Genomic DNA, 25,906 nt, shown 5'->3' with positions numbered 1-25,906 from the left:
AATATTAAAATAAAGAAAAAATATAAATTACTAAAAATTATATTTAGCAACTGATAGGTTATTTGAAGAATAAAAATAAAAATTTAAATTGTGCTTTTTTGATTTAAAGAAAACATAATGATTGGCATATTTTAGAAATCATGGCTTTATAAATTGGTCAAAGAAAAAATGTAATAATATATGATCTACTTAGAGTTTCAAACCAAATGGGCAAAAAATTTTCAAAAAAGTCATAAGAAAAATTTTAATTTCTCTGTAAAAATCTCACACAAAATGAAGGTGTGAATATTAAACTGAATAAAATGATTTTTGCATTCATGAAAACAAAGTTACAATTCATAATGTAAAAGAGGTTTTAGAGCTCAACCAGAAAAAGATGAATAAACTCTAATGCATAAACAGGAAAAGGCTTTGAATACAAATCCCAAATGAAAAAATACAAAGGTTTATCAGCTTATAACTATATATTCAAGATTAATCATAATCCAATGGCAAGTCTAAAAATTATATGTTCTCTTTCTAAAAGTCCAACTTTGCATGATAGGCAATATAAAGAGAAACACTTGTGTATCACATAGGAGTGTAGAGACCAGCATAAGGCATGCTAGTGCATTGTTGGACTCCCACGTAGCTGACGGTGGTTCCAGTCACAGACCTGGTGGCTTAAAACTCATGCTAAGTGTGTGTGCATGCCCAAAATCCTGAGAGGAGAATGAAGGAGATGGGGTTGTGACATGGCTATTTCCCCTGGGAAGTGATTTCTCACTTGCTATATCTCTGTCTCTCTATTTCTCTGGTGAGCACACTGTCCTATATCAAAAATCTCTGAAATAAATAGGAGTGTAAATCATGTTTAGCCTTTCTGACAATAATTTCATAATATGACTCAGAATGTAAAGTATGCACCTATTTTGATTTGCACATTTTACTTCTGAGGCAGTATTTTTATGCTGCACATATATGCACAATGAAAATAATCTCAGCATTTTGTTTACTATGTGGAAAATCCATATAATCTAAGTGTTATAGCTATTTATATAGTGCCAGCAAGTGGCCTGGTAGTAAGGTTACTGGATGCCAGATGGCCAACTGCGTGGTCTGAGGTCTGGACCCCAGGTCTTGAATAACGTGGTGGGCACGTGTGGGTATATGGCCAAAATACTGAAAGGAGAAATAGAGAAGGGATTGTGGTTTTATCATTCCCCATGGGAGGGGTGGATGTTTTCTCACTTTCCTTCTCTCTTTCTCTTCACTGAGGGACATGCCCAATAACAAATTCAAATGTGTGTGTGTGTGTGTGTGTGTGTGTGTGTGAATGCATAAATTATCATACATTTTTGAAAATTGTATTATATATTACATTTTTTCTATTATTTTTGAAATGATTAAACTCAGGTGAATATTAATTGTCTCTGAGGGTATACTGCTGTTAAAAGTTACTAATACAAAACTCACGGAACTCATTGTAAAGATTTTTTGTTCCTTGCCTAGTAGTATGACGTTTACTAATGAAATTAAAAAGCTGCAAATGAAATAGATTTTAGCTTTTTTTTTTTTTTAAGATGTATTTATTTGGGGGACCAGCAGATGGCATAATAGCTACATTGCTGAACTCCCATGTAGTCTATGATAGTTCAAGTTCCAGACCCAGTGGCTTAAACTCATGCCAGGCACATGTGTGTGCATGCCTAAGATCCTGCGAGGAGAATAGAGGCATGGTCATCCCCCCTTGTGGATGATTTCTCCCTTTCTGTATCTCTCTCTCTCTCTCTCTCTCTCTGTCTTTCTGGCAAGCGCATACACCCTATAGCCAAAATCTCTCCAAAAAACACTAAATATGTATTTATTTTTAACTACATTTATTATCATTATTCTTTAATTTTGATGAGAGACAGAAAGGAAGAGTGAGAAAGCAAGCTGCCAGGTTCAGTTCTTGAACCATGGTCGGCCATGTGGGAGTCTAGCACATCACCCAGCATGTCATCTGAAGGCTCCCAGATTTTAGCTTTTCTAATTATGCTCCCTTGGCCTTTGTCTCAGGTCTAAGCAATTTTTACATATTTTTTCTCTATTCCTCAGAACAAGACAGATACCTATTACTCTCTGCATTTTCCTGATGAGTAGGTTAAGTTTCTTTTTTTAAGTACCCTTCTCAAGAATACACAAGCTAAGATTTAATCCAATTGAAATGAAGTAAGGATCTTTTCACCAAAGTGGTTAAAGAATAAAATGACCAATTTTCTGATTTACTTGGATTAAATAACAAGAGTTTAGAAAGATCTGTGTTAAAATAGTAATTTCATCTTTCCCTTTCTACATCCAGAAGTCTTAGCATCAAGTAGAAACAGAGTTCAATTCTCATTCTGTTCTATCACAAGATTACAGTACACATTGCATCAATATGATCAGGAGATAAATATATGGGTACTGAAATGATGTTTTAATTTATACCACTGTCAATAATTGATCATTAAGTCTTTTTCAGGTTATCAAGCTAGATATTTCCAAATGATAAGTTGGAACTAATTTAATGCCTATTGATGTAGAAATTGCTCATTTACATTAATTATTAAAGAAAGACCTGATACATAAAAAATATTTTATTACAGAAGAGTAGCATTGTCAACAAGGTTGTTATTTTAATTAATAGTGTATTGGTTAAGGGCACTGGACTCCCACAGGGACCAACCATGTTTTAAGTCCTGGACTTGGTGGTTTGCTTTCTTGCTTTCCCTCTCATTCTTGCTCTGGTCAAATTAAAATAAATCAATAAAGTTAAATAAAGTAATTATTTAAAAAAAAAAACTTTAATTAATAGTATGTCGTCGTGAACATTATATGTTAAATATAATTATAAATTGATATTATGCAGCATTTTTGAAATAAAATTCTGCATTATAAATATCTCTTTAACTGAATTCTTAGATGTATTTAAGGAAAATTTGTCTATGATATAACTAGTTTACTTATCTAATATGAGAGATATCAAAAAATATATTCTGCTCAAAGATTTACTGTTTTATAATAAAGTATATTCTTATGTTGACTCCTGCTAAACTGTAAGCCAGTTGTATTATGTCCTGGACAGAATAACCCTACATGAAATTTAAAAATGTTTCCCAGGCAATTTTTTGTGTGTTATTTGCTTTTCAGAATTGAGGAATCAGGGCCAGCAGATGCTGTAATGGTTATGTTGTTGGCCTCCCACATATTCGATCATGGTCTGAGCTCCAGACCCAGTGACTTAAAAGCTCACGCCAGGCACATATGCATGTGTGCCCAAAATCCCAAGAGGAGAACGGAGAAGGGATTATAGTGTGCTCATCCCCCCCCCGGGGGGTTGTTTCTTGCTTTCTGTCTCTCTGTCTCTATGTCTCCAGCGAGTGTGTGTACCTTATAGCAAAAGTGTCTCTCTTTCTCTAAAAAACAAAAAAAAAGTATTGAGTAATCAGCCACCCATTTTTAAAAATAAAATAAATGTATTACATTGGTGGTAAAAGGAATGTAATAAGTACAGCCTTTATGGAATATAGAATGTGTTTTTTTTTTTTTTAATTAAAATAGGTTCAGCAACAGTAACACAGGGGTAGCAGGTGTTCTGTAAAGTTGGAGGCTATACGGAAGATCAGGAATTTCATTCGTGGGTCAACTTGTACATGTCAGACTGTGAACATATGCCTGTGATTCTGATTTGGAAAGGTTAGAGGTAATCATGGTGTGAGAGACTCTTATTCTCCTTGATGTGTTCTTATTGAAGAAAAAATAAAACTTTGAAAAAAATTAAAATTATAACTACCATACCATCTAGCAATTTCACTCTCAGGTATAAAACCAAAGGAAATGAAATCAGTATTTCAAAGAGGTATCTGCACATCCATGTGTTTTTTCTTTGTTTGTTTTTGAGAGAGATTTTTGCTATAGGGCATGTGTCCTTACCAGAGACAAAGAGACGGAAAATGAGAAACCACCCTCTATGGGGGATGGTCATGCTACAATCCCTTCTCCATTCTCCTTTCGGAAATTTGGGCATGCATGCACATGCACTCAGTGTGAGTTTCAAGCCCCCAGGTCAGAAATTCGAACCACAATTGACTATGTGAGAGTCTAGCACCTTAACCACTGTGCCACCTGCTGGTCCCCACACTCCCATGTTTATTGAAGAAATACTCATAGTAGCCAAGAAAATGTGATGTATATATATTTGCACAAACACACACACATACACACGTGTATGTACACACAATAGAACACTAGTGACCAAAAAAAAAAAAAAAAAAAAAAAGATAAAGGTATGTCATTTGAGAAAGCCTCAATGAATCTGGAGAACATTATGTTATGTGAAATAACGGAGATACAGGATCCAGCAGTTGGCATAGTGGCTAAGTTCCTGGACTCCCACATATTCAACCACGGTTCGAGTCCCAGACCTGGTGTGCAAGTATGCCCAAGATCCTGAGAGGAGAATGGAGGAGAAGGGACTATGGCATGACTTTTCCTCCCGGGGGGGGGGGTGATTTCTCACTTTGTCTCTCTGTCTCTCTCTGTCTTTTTGACAACCGCACACACCCTATAGCAAAAAACTCTCAAAACAAACAAACAAACAACAACAACAAAAAACCCAGATACATAAAAATGAATACTGCATGGTCTCACTCAGTACTGAACAGTAGTGAAATAAAGGAGTTGATCTCATAGACATAGAGAGTGTGCCCAGCGTGTTTTTCAAGCCACTGGCCCTTGAAGCTGCTGATCTATAATTCAAACCACGCAGTTCTTTTGGGGGATCAGCAAGTCACCTTACCACCATGCCACAGGCAGACTTTCTAATTTCTGATTTATACAATCATTTTCATCTTTGTGAGGTAAAGTACTTTTGTTTCGTTTTGTTTCTTTTGTTGGTTTTCATGATAGGACACATGTGCTAACCTGAAAGAGACAGAGAAAGAGAAAGAAGGTATGTGTGAAATACAACCCCCAGGAGGGATGGCCACATCACAATCCTTTTTCCATCCTCCTCTTGGAATTTTGGACATGCATGCACACATGTCAGGCATGATTTTAAGCCACCAGGTCCAGGACTCCAACTGTGTTTGGCCATGTGGTAATCTAGCACCTTCACCACCACACTACCTACTCGCCCCTACAATATTTTTTTAAAGCATGAATACTGTGAATAGTAGTCAAATCAAAGATACAAGTGCATTCACCATCCCTCACTATGTTGTTCACACCTGAAAATCACTCCCCTGTTTTTTTGAAAGTATATATTACTTTGTCACTGATGTATTATATATTCTCATATTGTGGTAGAGTTCATAGACAAAAGGGGGAGAAATTGTTCAAGACACATAGTGCTATAAAGTAGCACCTAGCTGATACTATAGCTTACTGTGGCCACTAAAAAAGTATTTTTTAGGGACCAGCAGTTAGCGTAATGTCTGTGCCGCTGAACTCCCATGTAGCCGATCGTGGTTCGAGTGCCGGACCTGGTGGCTTAAACTCACACTGGGCGCATGTGTGTGTGTGCCCAGGATCCCAAGAACAGAATGGAAGAGAAGGGATTGTGGTGTGGCCATCCCCCTGTGGGGTGATTTCTCGCTTTCTATCTCTCTGTCTCTCTCTGTCTTTCTGGTGAATGTATGCTCCCTATAGCAAAAACCTCTCAAAAAAATAATAAAATAAAATATAAAATAAAAAGGTATTTTTAAATATATTTTTTTAATTTCAAGAAAGGTAGTTTTAGCTTTAATAAATCAAAATAAAAAATGTTAACAGAACTTTGCTTTAGACTTAAAGCCAGGAAACAGGTTACGATTCTGTTCAAATAGTAGATACATGAACCTGTTGACAACTCAAGAGAAGACAAAAATCAACTCTGGAAAACAAAGCATAGAAAGTCACTAATGTTTTAGTCAAAAGTCATAACATTCTATTCCACCAGTTCAGATTCATGTACTTAATTTATCTTTCGTTGTGGTCTTATCTTACCATTTACATTCTGGACGATGTTGTTCAACTCACAGTGTCATGCCTAAAGTCCACATGGACTATTAAAAGTAGTTGGATGGGGCCAGCAGATGGTGTGGTGGTTAAAGCAGCTGGATTCCCACATGGCTGACTGTGGTTCAAGTCCTGTACCTGACAGCTTGCTTTCTCACTTTCCTTCTCTCTCTTTCTCTCTGGTCAACTTAATAATAATAATAATAATAATGACAATGAATAAAAACAAATAAACAATTATTAAAAAAAGAAAGTAGATTAATTAAGATATTTTGTGACTCAATAAAATGTAGGAAAAATAAAAAAGGAATGGAAAGCAAGTACAGATACCAGAGACAGTATGGGAGGAGGATGGGAAATGGCAGAGGGTAAGAAATAGAGGGAAATATGTATACACACACACATACACACACACACACACACACACATACATATGTGTTGATTATAACATGTATGATTAAGCCACAATACAATGTATTCTGGATGGGAAATCATATTTTCTATGCTGCAATGATGTTCAGTGAAAGAATGTAAGAAAAATACATTTAAAAAAAAAGACACACAGTGCACAAATCTCTTTTCAATGCAAAAATTAAAGAAGTGCTTAGTACTTAGTTTATAATTTTGTTAATCAGGTTTACACTACCACATCGCCCTAGTTTTTAACTGTATAATGAAGATAAAACATCTCATACAATCACCTACTCATCTCTAAAAGTATCTCATTATCCTACAAGAACCTTGACATCACCATGCTACCTACTTCCATGAGAAACACTCTCTTTTGCCTACATTGCCTTTTCTCTCACAGGGCATTCTTTCATAAATGCTATTTACTCACATACTTGCTTTTTCTCACAGTTCAGTTTTCCCGACTGTTTCTGTCAAATGGCAAATCCATAATCCTATTTTAAATATTCTCCAGGCCATGACAATGAATGCTATTTATAGCAATTCAGGAGTTTAACTGCAGTGCTGAAAAAACCTTGGCAACCAGAGATATAAACCTTTGGTTCAAGCATAAATTACTAAAGAACCCTGCTCTCTTTTCTTGTAAGCATAACTCTCCTTGACAAGAACCCCCATAGATGTCTTAGGTAATATCTGATATTCCAAGGGAAAATAAAATGTGAAAAACAGCTTAGAGAAGAGGGGATTTACATTTTTAATCTGATATATTAGATCATCTTTCTAAAATTAAATCTTTCTTAACAGAGGTAGCTATAATTAATTCATGCATATTCTCTGTCAATAAATCTTTGAATGGGGTCTTAATTGGTCTTTTGGAAACGAATATTTTGCAAAGCTAGAGTCATGTTTCATGTACTTGTTCCCTGAAAGACTGTGTACAGAGATTAAATCAAAAAGCTGGTTGTGATCAGAAAGACCTTGGCTCTGTTTGTTAAACTTTTGGTCTTAAATCAGATCTTTCTGAACTTATCATACAAATTCTGAAAGAAAATATCAATTTCTTGAGGCTGATTTAAACATTAAATTATATAATATAAAGCACTCTATAGAGTCTAGTGTATAGTGAATGCTCAATTTGAATGTCACTATTTTATGTAGGATTAATTTAATACAATAGCTGTGTTTTTCTCAACTATACTAAATCCTTTCAATGCCTAAAATAGTTATTATCTTTGTTATAATAATCTTGAAACTAAAAAGATTACTTACTTCTTAGAAAGTATATATGCTAGTTGTAATATAATTATGACATGCAACAGAATGTTCCGTGTTAGTGTAATGCTTCTTTTTTTTTTTTTGGAGAGGGTTTTTGCTATAGGGCACATGCGCTCACCAAACAGACAGAGAGAGACAGAGAGACAGAAAGAGAAAAATCACCCCACAGGGAGAATGGCCACGCCGCAATCCCTTCTCCTCCATTCTCCTCTCAGGCTCCATGGGGAGACAGAGCATGTTTATTATGATCTTTCCATTGGATAAAGTAACTAACTTACTTATGAGCTTCACATAATCAGTACGAAGTAATCATTTTTAAACTACCAGACAATGCATAGAACTAAATAAAAATGATCAGTTGACACTTTTTTGGATTTTATGGTATTTTACGATAATTATTATGATAAACATTTTCTTTTTATTACTTTCATTTATTTTATACATTTAATCACTGTACCTCACTACTGCTTATAAAATGAATTACCCAAGATGAACATAGGGTTGCCTGTTAATGATAACATGTATGATATCTTCATCTGGACTGGTATGAAGTGTATTCATGGTAAACTTTTTTAAAAAATACAATAGTACCTAGTGGGAGGATGGCTATCTTGATCTTCAGAACCACTATCTAGTCCCTGCAATTGCAGAGCTAGAAGGTAGAAGTAGTCTACTTTCTGGTGCTGGTGCCTTCCTGCCCCCATCCAGAAGCAGAGGGAAAGTAGGGCCACCTTACCCCAGCTCACTACAAAAGCCTCCTGCTGAGCCTAGAGTGTGGGAGAAAGAGCTGCCTCAGTCCATGTGCTGTGAATAGCATGACACCTGATTTCACATGCCACTTTACATTCTGGTTTCTCTGTTCAGCACTCAACCACAAAGGGAAGAGAACATTTTGTATATGTAGGAGTCAAAACATCTGAACATGGAGAGGCTCTGCAGGAATTCTATCCCCATGCTCACCCAAGTAAAAAGGCACAGAAATTCTTCTGAGTAAATCTGAGTTTTTAACTCACACTAAAGATACCTCACTGCCATCCACAGTCAAAGGATTTTGGTACATAGCTAATTCACATCAAAAGGACGCACACATACACATGGTTACAGAAACCTAGTCCAAAAAAAGTATCAAAAAGTTAGCACATTACTAAATGTCTAAAAAATCACAGCAGAGTCTCACGAAATATGAGAAAAGCAGGAAATCCTTCCTCCACAAAGGAACACAATAACTCCATGCCAACAATAGAAAAAACACAAGAAATAACAGAAATGTCAGAAAAGGAATTTGGAATATTTATTATAATTAAACTTGATGAGCTACAAGAGAATACAAGAGAAAACATATAACCAATCAAATTAAATGAGAAAATTTCTCCATGATTAAAGAAGGAACTCCAAAAACAGAAAGATATCCTGAAAAAAGAAATTCAAACAGAACTTCTGAGTTAAAAAATACAATGTAGGAAATCAAATCCTCCTTTGAAAGTAGTAACATAGGATTATACTATACAGAAGAATGAATCTTTGACCTTGAAGACAAATTTCTGACTTAATAAAAACAACCACGATGAATATAAAATAACCACTAAAAATGAGGACAACATATGGGAAATTTTAGACACCATTAAGTGTCTGAATAGTCACATAATTGGTATTCCAGAAGGTGAAGTGAAGAGCAAAGCCTTAGAAAATTTATGTCATGATATAGTAGTTGAAAACTTTCCAAACATAGAGAGCCATAAAGAAATACAAATCCAAGAAATACAAAGAACACCAAATAGATTTAACAAAGGAAGATCCTCTTCAAGATATATAACAAAGTGATGAAAATAAAAAACAATATTCTAAAAATGGTAAGAGAGAAACTCCAAGTTACTTACAAAGTTTATCCCATTAAAGTAACCATGGACATCTCAACTGAAACAATGAAAGAAAGGAAAAAATGGGAAGTTATATTTAAAACTCTCAAAGAAAAATAATTTCACCCAAGAATACTGTATCTGGCAAGATTATCCTTCAAATGGAAAGGGGAAATAACATCATTCCCAGATAAACATAAACCAGAAGAATTCACCAGGAGTCTACCGGCCATTCAGGAAATATTTCAGGGAAGACTATACCTGGAAAACTAAAGGGAAATAGTAGAAACAAGAGACCATAAAACAAGTATGTGTAACCCTGCTCTCTTTTCTTGTAAGCATAACTCTCCTTGACAAGAACCCCCATAGATGTCTTAGGTAATATCTGATATTCCAAGGGAAAATAAAATGTGAAAAACAGCTTAGAGAAGAGGGGATTTACATTTTTAATCTGATATATTAGATCATCTTTCTAAAATTAAATCTTTCTTAACAGAGGTAGCTATAATTAATTCATGCATATTCTCTGTCAATAAATCTTTGAATGGGGTCTTAATTGGTCTTTTGGAAACGAATATTTTGCAAAGCTAGAGTCATGTTTCATGTACTTGTTCCCTGAAAGACTGTGTACAGAGATTAAATCAAAAAGCTGGTTGTGATCAGAAAGACCTTGGCTCTGTTTGTTAAACTTTTGGTCTTAAATCAGATCTTTCTGAACTTATCATACAAATTCTGAAAGAAAATATCAATTTCTTGAGGCTGATTTAAACATTAAATTATATAATATAAAGCACTCTATAGAGTCTAGTGTATAGTGAATGCTCAATTTGAATGTCACTATTTTATGTAGGATTAATTTAATACAATAGCTGTGTTTTTCTCAACTATACTAAATCCTTTCAATGCCTAAAATAGTTATTATCTTTGTTATAATAATCTTGAAACTAAAAAGATTACTTACTTCTTAGAAAGTATATATGCTAGTTGTAATATAATTATGACATGCAACAGAATGTTCCGTGTTAGTGTAATGCTTCTTTTTTTTTTTTTGGAGAGGGTTTTTGCTATAGGGCACATGCGCTCACCAAACAGACAGAGAGAGACAGAGAGACAGAAAGAGAAAAATCACCCCACAGGGAGAATGGCCACGCCGCAATCCCTTCTCCTCCATTCTCCTCTCTGGGATCTTGGGCACACACACATGCACCCGGCATGAGTTCAAGCTGCCGGGTCCGGGCCTCGAACCGCAGTCGACTACATGGGAGTCCAACAACACAGCCATTACTCCAACTGCTGGTCCCAGTGTAATGCTTCTTAGTCCTGCCATTTTGAGGAGCTCATAGGCTCCATGGGGAGACAGAGCATGTTTATTATGATCTTTCCATTGGATAAAGTAACTAACTTACTTATGAGCTTCACATAATCAGTACGAAGTAATCATTTTTAAACTACCAGACAATGCATAGAACTAAATAAAAATGATCAGTTGACACTTTTTTGGATTTTATGGTATTTTACGATAATTATTATGATAAACATTTTCTTTTTATTACTTTCATTTATTTTATACATTTAATCACTGTACCTCACTACTGCTTATAAAATGAATTACCCAAGATGAACATAGGGTTGCCTGTTAATGATAACATGTATGATATCTTCATCTGGACTGGTATGAAGTGTATTCATGGTAAACTTTTTTAAAAAATACAATAGTACCTAGTGGGAGGATGGCTATCTTGATCTTCAGAACCACTATCTAGTCCCTGCAATTGCAGAGCTAGAAGGTAGAAGTAGTCTACTTTCTGGTGCTGGTGCCTTCCTGCCCCCATCCAGAAGCAGAGGGAAAGTAGGGCCACCTTACCCCAGCTCACTACAAAAGCCTCCTGCTGAGCCTAGAGTGTGGGAGAAAGAGCTGCCTCAGTCCATGTGCTGTGAATAGCATGACACCTGATTTCACATGCCACTTTACATTCTGGTTTCTCTGTTCAGCACTCAACCACAAAGGGAAGAGAACATTTTGTATATGTAGGAGTCAAAACATCTGAACATGGAGAGGCTCTGCAGGAATTCTATCCCCATGCTCACCCAAGTAAAAAGGCACAGAAATTCTTCTGAGTAAATCTGAGTTTTTAACTCACACTAAAGATACCTCACTGCCATCCACAGTCAAAGGATTTTGGTACATAGCTAATTCACATCAAAAGGACGCACACATACACATGGTTACAGAAACCTAGTCCAAAAAAAGTATCAAAAAGTTAGCACATTACTAAATGTCTAAAAAATCACAGCAGAGTCTCACGAAATATGAGAAAAGCAGGAAATCCTTCCTCCACAAAGGAACACAATAACTCCATGCCAACAATAGAAAAAACACAAGAAATAACAGAAATGTCAGAAAAGGAATTTGGAATATTTATTATAATTAAACTTGATGAGCTACAAGAGAATACAAGAGAAAACATATAACCAATCAAATTAAATGAGAAAATTTCTCCATGATTAAAGAAGGAACTCCAAAAACAGAAAGATATCCTGAAAAAAGAAATTCAAAAAGATCTTCTGAGGTAAAAAATACAATGTAGGAAATCAAATCCTCCTTTGAAAGTAGTAACATAGGATTATACTATACAGAAGAATGAATCTTTGACCTTGAAGACAAATTTCTGACTTAATAAAAACAACCACGATGAATATAAAATAACCACTAAAAATGAGGACAACATATGGGAAATTTTAGACACCATTAAGTGTCTGAATAGTCACATAATTGGTATTCCAGAAGGTGAAGTGAAGAGCAAAGCCTTAGAAAATTTATGTCATGATATAGTAGTTGAAAACTTTCCAAACATAGAGAGCCATAAAGAAATACAAATCCAAGAAATACAAAGAACACCAAATAGATTTAACAAAGGAAGATCCTCTTCAAGATATATAACAAAGTGATGAAAATAAAAAACAATATTCTAAAAATGGTAAGAGAGAAACTCCAAGTTACTTACAAAGTTTATCCCATTAAAGTAACCATGGACATCTCAACTGAAACAATGAAAGAAAGGAAAAAATGGGAAGTTATATTTAAAACTCTCAAAGAAAAATAATTTCACCCAAGAATACTGTATCTGGCAAGATTATCCTTCAAATGGAAAGGGGAAATAACATCATTCCCAGATAAACATAAACCAGAAGAATTCACCAGGAGTCTACCGGCCATTCAGGAAATATTTCAGGGAAGACTATACCTGGAAAACTAAAGGGAAATAGTAGAAACAAGAGACCATAAAAAAAGTAAGTGTCGGGAACCAGCAGTTAGCGTAATGGCTATGTCACTGGATTCCCACGTAGTCGACCGCGGTGCGTGTCCCGGACCCGGGGGCTTAAAACTCACGCTGGGCACGTGTGCGTGCGTGCCCAAGATCCCAAGAGGAGAATGGAGGAGAAGGGATTGCGGCGTGACCATCCCCCTTGGTGGGTGATTTCTCGCTTTCTGTCTCTATGTCTCTCTCTGTCTGTCTGGCGAGCGCATGTACCCTACAGTGAAAATCTCTCAAAAAAAAAAACAAGTATGTGTATATATATATGTGGGCATATATATATTTATATATGTGTGTGTATGTATGTATGCACACACATATAAAAGCATAATGACAGGGCTAAATCCACACTTACCAATAATAACCTTGAAAGCTAATTGATTACTCAACTAAAAGACCCAGATCAATTCAATGGATGAGAAAATTGAAACCCTCTATATGATGCTTACAAGAAACACACTTCATTGACAAAGATTTACATAGACTTAAATGAATGACTAGAAAAAGCCATTTCATAACAAGGGAAATGAAAACCTGGCAAGAGTTACATTATCAATATCAGATAAAATAGACTTTAGTATAAAAAGGATAAAAACATACAAAGGAGGATATTACATAGTTCTCAAAGGATTAAGTGATCAAAAAGTATAGTAATTATAAATATTTATGCACCCAATTGCAGGGGACCCAACTATGTAAAAGAAAGATTGGTAGATCTAAAAGGAGAGATAGACTACAACACACTAATTGTTGGCGATTTCCACACCCCACTGTTACCACTGGACAAGTCATCTATATTAAAAAGGAAACAAAGAGGCAAAGGAATTGATACCATAAACCAAATGGACCTGACAGACCTACCTAGAGCATTCCACAGAGTAACTACAAAATATACTTTTTTCTCATCTCCCCATGGAACATTTTCAAAGATTAACCAGCTAGTAGTCCATTAAACAAGCCTATGTAAATTTAAAAGTGTAGACATTATACCACATATTTTGTTTGACCACAATGGGATTAAACTTGAAATCAACCATAGAAAGACCCCTAGAAATTACACAAAAACATGGAAACTAAACAAACTACTTCTGATTGATTTTCAAACTACTGAATAAATTAATATTTAAATTAAAAAAATCATAAGCTAGTGATACTAAACATATACTTCTCCATAACCTTTGGGAAACAGTGAAAATATTCATAAGAGGGAAGTTCACAGCTATTAGTGCTCACAAGAAAAAAATAGGAAGGTGTCAAATAAATAACATAACATCACATATTAAGGAACTAGAAAAGTAACAAGAAGGACAACTAAAATAAAAGGAGAAATAAATAGCAAAGGTTAGAACTAAAATAAAAGAAATAGAGAAAAAAAAAGAACTTAATGGTGTCTAAAATTTCCCATATGTTGTCCTCATTTTAGTGGTTATTTTATATTCATCATGGTTGCTTTTACTAAGTCAGAAATTTAGTCTTCAAGGTCAAAGATTCATTCTTCTGTATAGTATAATCTGATGTTACTACTTTCAAAGGAAGATTTGATTTCCTACATTGTATTTTTTAACTCAGAAGTTCTCTTTGACTTTTTTTTTCAGGATATCTTTCTGTTTTTGGAGTTCCTTCTTTAATCATGGAAAAATAAATCAATGAAACAAAAAGCTGATATTTTGAGTGGATAAACAAAATTGATAAGCCATTAGCTAGACTAATCAAGAAAAACAGAGAAAGAAAACAAATAAGGAAAACCACTAATGGAGCTTGTTATTTTACAACCGATACATCAGAAATACAAAATAAATAAAAAAATAAGGACAGAATACTATGAGGAATTATATGCCAACAAACTATAAAATCTAGATGAAATGGATACATTTCTGGACATGTACAAGTTACCTAGGCTGTATCAGGATGAAGTAGAAAGTCTGAATATGTCATAACAAGTGATGAAATTGAATTAGAAATAGTCTCCCAATAGATCCAGATGGCTTCACTTCTGAATTCCACAATTTAAAGAACTAGCTCTAATTCTCCTCAAACTATTTCTAAAGATTCAAAAGGAAGGAATTCTCTCAAACTGATTCTACAAAGCCTCCTTAATCTTGATTCCATAACCAGACAAGGATATACCAAAAAGAAAATTACAGGACAGGCAGGTGGCATGGTCATTAAGGGCACTGGACTCCCACATGGCCAACCATAGTTCGACTCCCAAACCTGGTAGCTTGCTTTCTCACTTTCTCTCTCTTGCTCTGTCCTTCTCTGGTCAAATTTAAATAATTACAGCTAAATAAAATAATTCTTTACAAAAGAGAAAACTACAGAAAAATATCTCTGATGAATACTGATGCAAAATTTCAACAATATACTAGCAAATTAAATTAAACAGCATATTAAGATTATACACTGTGACCAGATAAGCTTCATCCCAGGGATGCAAGTATGATTCAGCATTCACGAAACAATAAATGTAATACATTACATTAATCAAAAGAAGTAAAAATCATTTGGTCATATATATAGATGCAGACAAAACATCTGATAAAATACAATATTGTTTCATGGTCAAGACTCTCACCAAAGTAGGAGCAGAAAGGACAATCCTCAACACAGTAAAAGCCATATAAAACAGTCCCATTGTGAATATAATAATGAATGAGGAAAAGCTGAAATCCTTCCCACTAAAAACAGGAATGAGACATGGCTGCTCAGTTTCTCCACCCCTTTACAACATAGTGCTGGAAGTTCTACCAAATACAATCACATGAGAGAGAAAAATAAAAGGCATTCAGATACTTTTCCTGATCCTACTAACAAATGATATGATTATATAGAAAGAAAATCCAAAGGAATAAAAAAAAAAAGCTTAGAAGTTATAAATTAACTCAGTAAAACCGCAGGATACAAAATCAATATGCAAAAATCTACAGTATTTTTATACACCAACAATAAACAAACTGAGACTGAATTGAAGGAAGCAATCTCAATCATGATAGCCACAAAACATATAAGATACCTAGAAATAAAACTAACCAAAAGGCCTCTACAAGGAAAACTATCAAATACTAAAAATAGAAATTGAGCATGATATCAAAAAATGGATGGAGACTCCATGTTCATGAACTGGAAGAATCAATATAATCAAAATGTCAGTTCTCCCAATTAACTTACGTATTTAATATAATTCTGATCCATTTTTGTGTGATATTCTTTACAGAAATAGAAAAAAAATCATAAAATTTGTCTTGAATCATAAAAAAAAAAAACCCTATCATCAGGCAATACTGTGCCAAAAGAAGAAAATTGGAGGCATTTCCCTATTCAACTTATACATGTATATATTTTTTGAGAGTTTCTCTAGTACATGGGCACTTCCTAGAAAGACAGAGAGCCAAAAAGTAAGAAATTACGTCCCAGAGAGGTGGCCATGACGCATTCATGTCTCCTCCATTCTCCTCTCAGAACCTTGGGCATGCATGCACATGCACCCAGAATGAATTTCAAGCTGCTGGGTCTGAGACTCAAACCAGTCAATTATGTGAGAGTTCAGCACCTCAACCACTACTCCATTTGCTGGCCTCTTTCCAAATACATTTCAAAGTAGTGATAATCGAGACCAGCAGTTAACATAATGGCTATGTCGTTGGACTCCCCTGTAGTCTACCTCAGTTTCAGTTCTGGACTCAGCGGCTTAAACTCACACAGGGCGCATGTATGTGCGTGCCCAAGATCCCCAGAGGAGAATGGAGGAAAAGGGAGTGTAGCGTGGCCATCCCCCCTGGGGAGTGATTTCTTGCTTTCTGTCTCTCTGTGTCTCTCTGTCTTTCTGGCAAGCACACACACTCTATAGTAAAAACCTCTCCAAACAAACAAACAAAAAACACCCAAAGTAGTGATAATCAAAAAAGCATGGTACTGGCACAAAAAATAGACACATAGAAGAATGAAACAGAACAGAGTATCCAGAAATATACCCCAAATAATACAGTCAACTGATCTTTGACAAAGGGTACAAAACAATGCAGAGGAGAAAATAAATCATTTTCAGCAAAATTGGTGTTGGAAGGACTGGCTATCCAGCTGTACGAAAATAAAACAAGACGTCTATCTCTTACCATTAACAAGAATCAACTCAAAATGGATCAAAGATTTCAATATAAAGCCTCAAACTACAAAACTACTACTAGAAACTGTAAGGAAAACTTCTGAAGAAATTGGCATAGACAAAGATTTCTTAAATAAGCGTCCTAAAGCACAGACAATAATCACCAAATAGACAAGTGGTATTACATCAAACTAAAAAACTTCCTCATAGCAACGGAATAAATGATTAGAGGGAAAAGACAACCCTTGGAATGAGAGAAAATATTTGCAAATTCTTCAGGCAAGGGATTGATATCAGGAAGATACAGGGAACTCAATCAGCTCATTCATAAAATATATGAATAATTCAACTTAAAAATGGGCAAATGAATAGACTAGAAACTCTGCAAAGCAAAGAACATTTACAAATGGTCAACAGGTATATGAAAAAATGTTCAAAGTCTCTTTTCATAAGAAAATACAAATCAAAACTATAATGAAATACCATTTCATCCCAGTTCAAATGGATAGGAACCAAACAACAAAGAACAAGCGCTGATGAGGCTGTGGTGAAAAGGAATGTAAATTAGCACCATCTCTGAGAAAACAATCTCTGAGAAAAACAAACTTGGAGAAAAACAACAAATAGAACTATCATATGACCCAGTAATTCCACTCTTTGGTATGTACACAAAGGATAGAAAAATCCTCAACTGGAAAGACACTTGCATATCCATATTTATTGCAGGATTACTGACAATGGCTAAAACATGGAACCAAACTAAGGATCCAAAAATAGATGATAGGATGGAAATACTGTGGCACATATGTACTATGGAATATTACTCAGATATAGGAAATAATGAGACTGCATTTGTTGATTCAAAATGGATGAATATAGAAGACTTACTGTTGAGGGAAGAGTGTCTTTGAAAGATAGACATTGTATATACCCACTCAGTTAGTATTGAGTGCCCGTACTCTATGGCAGAAGTTGAGAAGTGACCGTGGAAAGTACAGGTATAGATGTTAATAATTGAAAGAGGGGAGAGTAGATAATAGATAGTGGGTAGTCGAGGGTAGATGTGGGGTGCAAGGGGAGAAAACATTTGACAGAGGAAAAAATTAAAATTCTCTGTTGAAAAATGTATATAATATATATCATGATGGGGATTTTTATGTAAAATGTGAAATTAATCTGAACATAATGTATAAGTACGTAATGTAGTGCCTGCATTGAAAAAGGTGCTAAACATGTACTATACTTTTCTCCTGTTCAAGTTCTGGCAGATTTTATACACATTTTCTCGTTTTTACTGTAATATCTCTTTTCACGTCTATGTTACTAATACAGTTGATTGTTATTTGTAAATTCCATGTTTGGCTAAATATGGAATTTAGCCAAATAGACCTCCCAAGCATCCTTTTTATAGTCTGTTTAGTACCATGTTTTACACACTGTATTTCTGTTAGTGATTTTCTTGTTTAAAATCACTCCCCACTTTGGCCCCTAAGCAAAGTGCTGATGTGCTGTCTTGTGTTCCTTAGTTCAGGAAGGCTATGATGGGTCATATGGAAAAAATATGTGTTAGATAAGCTTCTCTCAAGCATTATTTATAGTCTTGTTGCCCACGAGATCGGGGTTGTAAATCAATATGTATTAAATTAGATGTCTTTAAACATAAACACATGTGAAACAAGGTTACAAATTAATTGGTTGGTAAAAATGTTTTGACCAGAGGCTCATAGGACCCTAACATTATATTATTCCTAAGAACAATGGTGTCATATTTGCCAATTCAGTGCTTTTGGTGACATTATTGAACAAAACAAAATACAGTGAGAGTTGTCTATGCCACCTTAATAATTAACTTTTAGAAATCAACCTCCTTTTTGGAATTCGATAGGACCAGCAGTTAGCGTAATGGCTATGTCGCTGGATTCCCATGTAGTCAACCGTGGTTCGCGTCCCAGACCCGGTGCGTGTGGGGGTGTGTGTGTGCCCAAGATCCCAAGAGGAGAATGGAGGAGAAGGAATTGAGGCGTGGCCATCCTCCCTGGGGGGCGATTTCTCACTTTCTATATCTCTTTTTCTCTCTGTCTGGCGAGTGCACGTGCCCTATAGCAAAATCCTCTCCAAAAGAAAAAAAAAAGAAAAGAAATCAACCTCTTTTTGAAATTTATATTGTAATATAGAGATAATAGGGACCAATTGGTTTACGTGGTCTTTTAAACCTCCAAGCATTTTTTGACATCAGGAGATTGAATGATAGGATATTTCAAGGCAAATTTCCTGAAATAAGATTTGATCAAACTTTATATGATGTAACTTAATTCTACCTACCCCCACTACCTTTACCCTTAACTATCCACAATCTCTAGCATTCAGTGAACCATCACTTGCAGAGACAAGGTAAATATTCAGGGTTTCCCTGTGAAATGTGTCTGTCTGGAAGGATCTCATCAGATGCTCAGTTTGGCTCTATTATGCAGCAGTCCGTCATTACAAAAAAGACTATCCTTAACCTTAAGTGACTCTAATGTTATCTTCTCATCATGAAATATGACCTAGCAAGCTGGCATAGAAGGAATTCCTTAGATAAAAGAACAATAATGCCCCAAATGAATAGAAATGCTATCCAAGGAAGGAGAGTCATACACGCATTAACACAGAGTGAGCTTAGATCAAAATAATTTAATACGCATATTTAGTAAAGCCTAATAAATTCCACTGAAATTCACATTTTAAAATTTCTGTAATGCCAAGGGGTGGGAAGTGGAAAGACCAAAAAGAAAATAAACCTCTTCCTCTAAACTTATATTCTTACCTCCCCTTCTCTAAGCCCTCTACACTATACTTTTTATAATCTGTTGTAGGTATGGACTGTAATTTAAATTATGAAAAGTTAAAAACAATTGGTATCTGATGTGAATAAAGACACATACACGTTCACACATCAAAGGACCATATATTTACAGGAAAGAAATTTAAGCTAGAAGTAAAGGTCTAGGTTTTAACTATCTGTAGAGAGCAAACTTCTGCCTCTTAGGACACATACAGATGGAATAAAAAACCCTATCCCTGTTACTTTAACCTGCTATAGGTATGCAGGCAACTAGGGGTTGATTGCTTTATTATCATGGACTTCCAACTGAACACATCTCGTGAAAGAAACAAATATAGTATCAGATCAGGAACTAAACAGAAATCTTCTAATACATACCATTTTTGAAAGACATTTAAAACCCTTTAGATTCACATGTAGAGAAGAGCCAGCAACCTCAACTACAAATATTGTAGACAAATATTTAATAGTTATGCGCAGTTATGTCTCTGGTTGTGTTGGTGGCTTGTTTTGCTAAAATGGTAACACGCAGCAACTCTCTCTAAAGATGGATGTTAACCTAGAAATCAAATACTGCCCTAAGTTATTTACAAATGTGGTGAACAGTCTGTTTTCATTCATAATGTCATTAATATATTTGTATAATTTGTAGGCCAAGTGCTCATATGGTGGATTGATTTGGAAAAAAGAGCTTTTTGAGACAGATAAAATGTTGACAAAGGTGGTCACATTTATCTCTTTCTAGCTATAGTAGTAGATTCAAGGTTTAATACTTGCAGTGAAATATGTAAATGTACAGACTACAATGTGAAGGACAAAAATCACACCAAAAAAAAAAAAAAATGATATCTTTCTCCTACAACCACTAAGTGAAGGCAATCTCAGATTTAATAGTTATTCCAAAAAGAATGGAAGAATAAACCTTCATCATAAAGCAACACTGTAGGAAACAGGAGAAGGTTTGCAATTTCACTTCAAAGAAAATACATTGGTACTACTTTGCCAAATATGCAATCACGTTTAATTGAAGCTATTATTGCAGTGAGAAGAAATAACAATTCGACTTCTAGGAAGTTTTAATTGACAGTATTATAATATTTGTGCAATGTATATCCACTATGGGAGTAAAAGAAGTGTTTATAATTGCATACTGAAAAAATGAAAGTATCGACATAAGTTCTGTAAATCCTGGTAATAATAATATAACTTAATACAGCTAAGTAAAGAAAATTATTCTTCACTAGATTCATATAACCTAGAGAAAAATAATTTTCATTGAAATGTAACCTATTTATCTCTTTTCCTAACCTGTTTTTTGCACTTTTCCTCATTTGCTCTGTTTTTCACTATTTCATCATCTCTAGCTATTAAGCACAAAAATTCAAAGATATTTTTGCATTATTCATTATGGTCTTATGTTTGAAATTGTCATCTTCTCATGGGTGCTATGATCCTTAGGAAGATGGCCTTTAAAAAGAAGCAGGGCTTTAAGGATAGTGCTAAATCTCTTGTAGATCAAGTAACTCCAGCCAACAATTTAATATCATTTTCAACCATTGCTATGAAGAGGTGAAAGGTGTTATTTCACTTTGTTCTCAGCAATAGGCAATTTGACACGTATAAATTTTTCTCCATCAGAATCATTACTCAGTAAGTATCAATCAAGTGTTGCACTATGGTGGAAACTTAGGAAAATACAAAAGTAATATATGCAGAACCTGAGGACATCTAGCAGAAAAAGATGGACTTGACATGTTTATATAGCTTACACTACAAAGTGAGAAATATCCCATACCTCATACAGTAAACGGAGAGAGATGAATTTCAATGGACAGGATCAATATTAAGTCCATACAGAGACTGTAGTAAGAGAGAAATTTTCCATCTAAGTTAAGAATAGTATGCCACAGGGGGTGGCAGTGGGAAGCAAAAATTATTCAGGAAACATTCATCTAATTTGATCAAAGTATATTCTAGTTGAAATGGAGCAGAAAGTTAAGGATGAAAAAATATGTAGGATTTGGTGGAATAATTTGAACTTTGTTTTATAGGCATGACAAATCAAAGAAAATTTTGAACAAGAAAGCAGTATATTGAAAGTTGTACTAAGTATAAAGTAGACTGAATAATGAATGGAATTGATGGTAGGAGAGTTAGGAGGCTATTCTAGTAAGGCACAGAGGAAAGAATAAACTCCTGAACTATGTCATGTTTGATTTCTCCCTCATACAAACTTTAGGAATTCCTTAATTTTATGAAGAACATGTACACACAGTAAGATGGAGCCTTTTCTCTCTCTGACAGATGATAACTGTACTTTTTTTTTATTTCAGATTTTTCATTATTCATACACTGCTTCGTATGTGATTTACAACATACACACTAGGTAAGTTCTTTTATTTTCTGATTTCCATAAGCAATTGTCCAACTAAATTGTTGGTGTAAATGACAATTTGTTCATGTAAAAATATTTACATCTTTTTCAAGGGAAGTTTGGGAGTTAAATCCTCCAGAAGTTGAGGATTCCGTCTTGCAGTATGCAGCCTGGGGTGTCCAAGGGCAACAGCTGGTAAGCATCGGTGTTAATATGAACCAAATATTGTCAATCTCAGCCCTGTGAAAAATGTTTGCAGAAGTCATTTCCTTGTAATAATTGTCCTATTACACTTGATATTTTTTCTTAAGTTATTTTTGATCTTTTATGTAGATTCTAACTTAAAAATACATGAAACGACCCAAGTACAGGTGGAGCACCCTAATCTAAGCAACCAAAATCCTAAATAACTCAAATTTTGAATATCTTTGGGTGCTGGCATGTCACAACAAGTGGAAAATTCCACATATGAAGTGGAATCATGTGATGAGTCTCAGCCAAAATGCTATAATACAAAAATCTTGTATAAAATTACTGAGATTATTTTTATAATGCATATATAAAGCAAAACAATTTTAGATGAGGTTTTCATTACAAAGATACCTTATTATGTATATATAAATTTTCTGAAGTATGAAAATATCCAAAATCTAAAATATTTCTTGTCACAAGCACTTTGAATAAGAAATACTCAACTTGTATTATTTTATTAATTAATTTTAAAAGAAAAAGGTTATTTTAACGCAATATATAATTAAACTGGTAATTAAATAAAACTGGAAGAGATAGATCCAAAGGCCTTGTCCTGTGCAGTTTCCATCACATGATGTTGTTAATTTTCATGAAAAACTTAAAAAGATCATTTATTCTTAAAATTGATTTTCTACCCTATTTTAAACAGAATTATATGTATAGTAGTCTATCAAGACTTTTTGTCAATTATATTTTGAGATGATCACAAGCTCAAAAAGGTAATTATTATTGATGCATAGAAACAGTTTAAGCGATATTATCTTATTGTACATGAGACATTCATGTTGAATCTTTTTCATGGGAATGATGCTCAGGGAGTCATATTGCTTACATGGCATGTGCATACTTAAATGTACTAAGCATCATGAAATTAACTTCTAAATTAGTAAGTGTTTACACACCTACCAGCAATAATAAGAGCGTTCCTTTTGTTTCATATCCTTAGCAACAGCTACTTTGCCTGGTAGGGTTTTTTGCCTTAGGGTATGTGCGCTCACCAGAGAGACAGAGAGACTCAGAGAGAGGGAAAGTAAGAAATCACTCCCCAGGGAGGATGACCATGCCACAATTCCTTAACCTCCATTTTTCTCCTTGGCTCTTGGGCATGCATGCACACATGCCCAACTTGAGTTTCAACCCACCAGGTCTGGGACTTGAACTGCAGTCAGTCATGAGGAAGTTCAATGATGTAACCACTATGCAATCTGCTGGCCCCAGTAACACCTACTTTATATCTGGACTTTTAAATCATCATTCATGTGATGATTGACGTGAAATGATATTTTCTTATAGCTTTATTTCTTATTTATTTTAAAAATTATTTTAATTATTTTTAAATTTTGCTGTAGGGCATATGTGCTCACCAGAGAATAACACAGTGAGAGAAATCAAGCTGCCAAGTCTAGGAATTGAACCACAGTTGGCTATGTGGAAGTCCAGCACTTTAACCACCGTTCAACCTACAGGCCCCTCTTATAGCTTTATTAGCATTTATTACTTCTTTGATCCGTAATGAACGAGGGCAACTTTTCATGTAGTTATTGGCTCTTCATGTTCTCTCATATGTGAAATACCTATGAATATATTTTTCCTATTTGTCTGTTTTTAATGCAAACAATTTTTCCTATATTCTGGATATTAATACATTATTGAATCTATATTTACCCAGTTTTTGGCTTTACTTTTCTTTCTTTGCTACTTTCACTGCATGTATAGTAGTCTATCAAGACTTTTTGTCAATTATATTTTGAGATGATCACAAGCTCAAAAAGGTAATTATTATTGATGCATAGAAACAGTTTAAGCGATATTATCTTATTGTACATGAGACATTCATGTTGAATCTTTTTCATGGGAATGATGCTCAGGGAGTCATATTGCTTACATGGCATGTGCATACTTAAATGTACTAAGCATCATGAAATTAACTTCTAAATTAGTAAGTGTTTACACACCTACCAGCAATAATAAGAGCGTTCCTTTTGTTTCATATCCTTAGCAACAGCTACTTTGCCTGGTAGGGTTTTTTGCCTTAGGGTATGTGCGCTCACCAGAGAGACAGAGAGACTCAGAGAGAGGGAAAGTAAGAAATCACTCCCCAGGGAGGATGACCATGCCACAATTCCTTAACCTCCATTTTTCTCCTTGGCTCTTGGGCATGCATGCACACATGCCCAACTTGAGTTTCAACCCACCAGGTCTGGGACTTGAACTGCAGTCAGTCATGAGGAAGTTCAATGATGTAACCACTATGCAATCTGCTGGCCCCAGTAACACCTACTTTATATCTGGACTTTTAAATCATCATTCATGTGATGATTGACGTGAAATGATATTTTCTTATAGCTTTATTTCTTATTTATTTTAAAAATTATTTTAATTATTTTTAAATTTTGCTGTAGGGCATATGTGCTCACCAGAGAATAACACAGTGAGAGAAATCAAGCTGCCAAGTCTAGGAATTGAACCACAGTTGGCTATGTGGAAGTCCAGCACTTTAACCACCGTTCAACCTACAGGCCCCTCTTATAGCTTTATTAGCATTTATTACTTCTTTGATCCGTAATGAACGAGGGCAACTTTTCATGTAGTTATTGGCTCTTCATGTTCTCTCATATGTGAAATACCTATGAATATATTTTTCCTATTTGTCTGTTTTTAATGCAAACAATTTTTCCTATATTCTGGATATTAATACATTATTGAATCTATATTTACCCAGTTTTTGGCTTTACTTTTCTTTCTTTGCTACTTTCACTGCTACCAAAATAATTTTAAATAAATGTATTCTGATTTATTAAATATGCAGCTTATCCTTTTTTGTTATTTGACATATCTTTTTGATGGAATCTACATTTTGGTTTCAGTCATATTCTTTTAGAATTTTTCAAGTGGATGGACCTCCATATTTAAGTTCTCAATCTATCTGAAATTGCTTTGTGCTTACAGTGTTAAATCACTCTCCATATTTATACATGTTCCATTTGGCCAAGAATAGTCTTGACACTTTCAATTGATCAAACCATCCTTGAACTACTCAACCACAGTGTCATGTTCCATATATGTGTGTATCTTCTAAATATCTAAAGTCCCAAGAAAATAGTGTCTTAATTAATAAAAGTCTAAATGTCTTATAAGGCAGTTTCATATGTTTCTTTTTTTTTTTTGGTGGGGGGGGAGAGGTTTTTTTGCTATAGCGCGCGTGTGCTAGCCAGCCAGACAGACAGAGACAGAGAGACAAAAAGCAAGAAAGAAATCACTCCCCAGGGGCAATGGCCACACCGCAATCCCTTCTCCTCCGTTCTCCTCTAGGGATCTTGGGCACGCATGTGCATGTGCCCAGCATGAGTTTTGAGCCACCGGGTCCAGGACGCGAACTGTGATTGACTACATGGGAGTCCAGCGACATAGCCATTACGCTAACTGCTGGTCTCCATATGCTTCATTTTTTATTTGCAGATGGGCTTTTTCTCTCATATGGCTGTCACTTGTATG

General features: G+C 34.9%; 1 protein-coding gene across 1 annotated transcript in view; it reads left to right on the top strand.

The window, feature by feature from the left end:
- DPP10 (dipeptidyl peptidase like 10) overlaps nucleotides 1–25,906 on the top strand; it is a gene marked incomplete at its 3' end in the record, with an annotated part of 525,560 nt that overhangs the window by 389,246 nt on the left and 110,408 nt on the right. Inside the window, exons 5-6 of the mRNA XM_006160632.1 lie at nucleotides 22,119–22,171; nucleotides 22,273–22,354. Of these exons, the coding sequence (XP_006160694.1) occupies nucleotides 22,119–22,171; nucleotides 22,273–22,354 (135 nt within the window). The remainder of the gene's footprint in view (nucleotides 1–22,118; nucleotides 22,172–22,272; nucleotides 22,355–25,906) is intronic.

The sequence above is a fragment of the Tupaia chinensis genome, unplaced genomic scaffold (assembly GCF_000334495.1).
Source record: "Tupaia chinensis unplaced genomic scaffold, TupChi_1.0 Scaffold000700_1, whole genome shotgun sequence".
Taxonomy (NCBI): Eukaryota; Metazoa; Chordata; class Mammalia; order Scandentia; family Tupaiidae; genus Tupaia; species Tupaia belangeri.
Note: the sequence above shows the minus strand (reverse complement) of the source record. Positions and strands in the feature narration are given on the sequence as shown.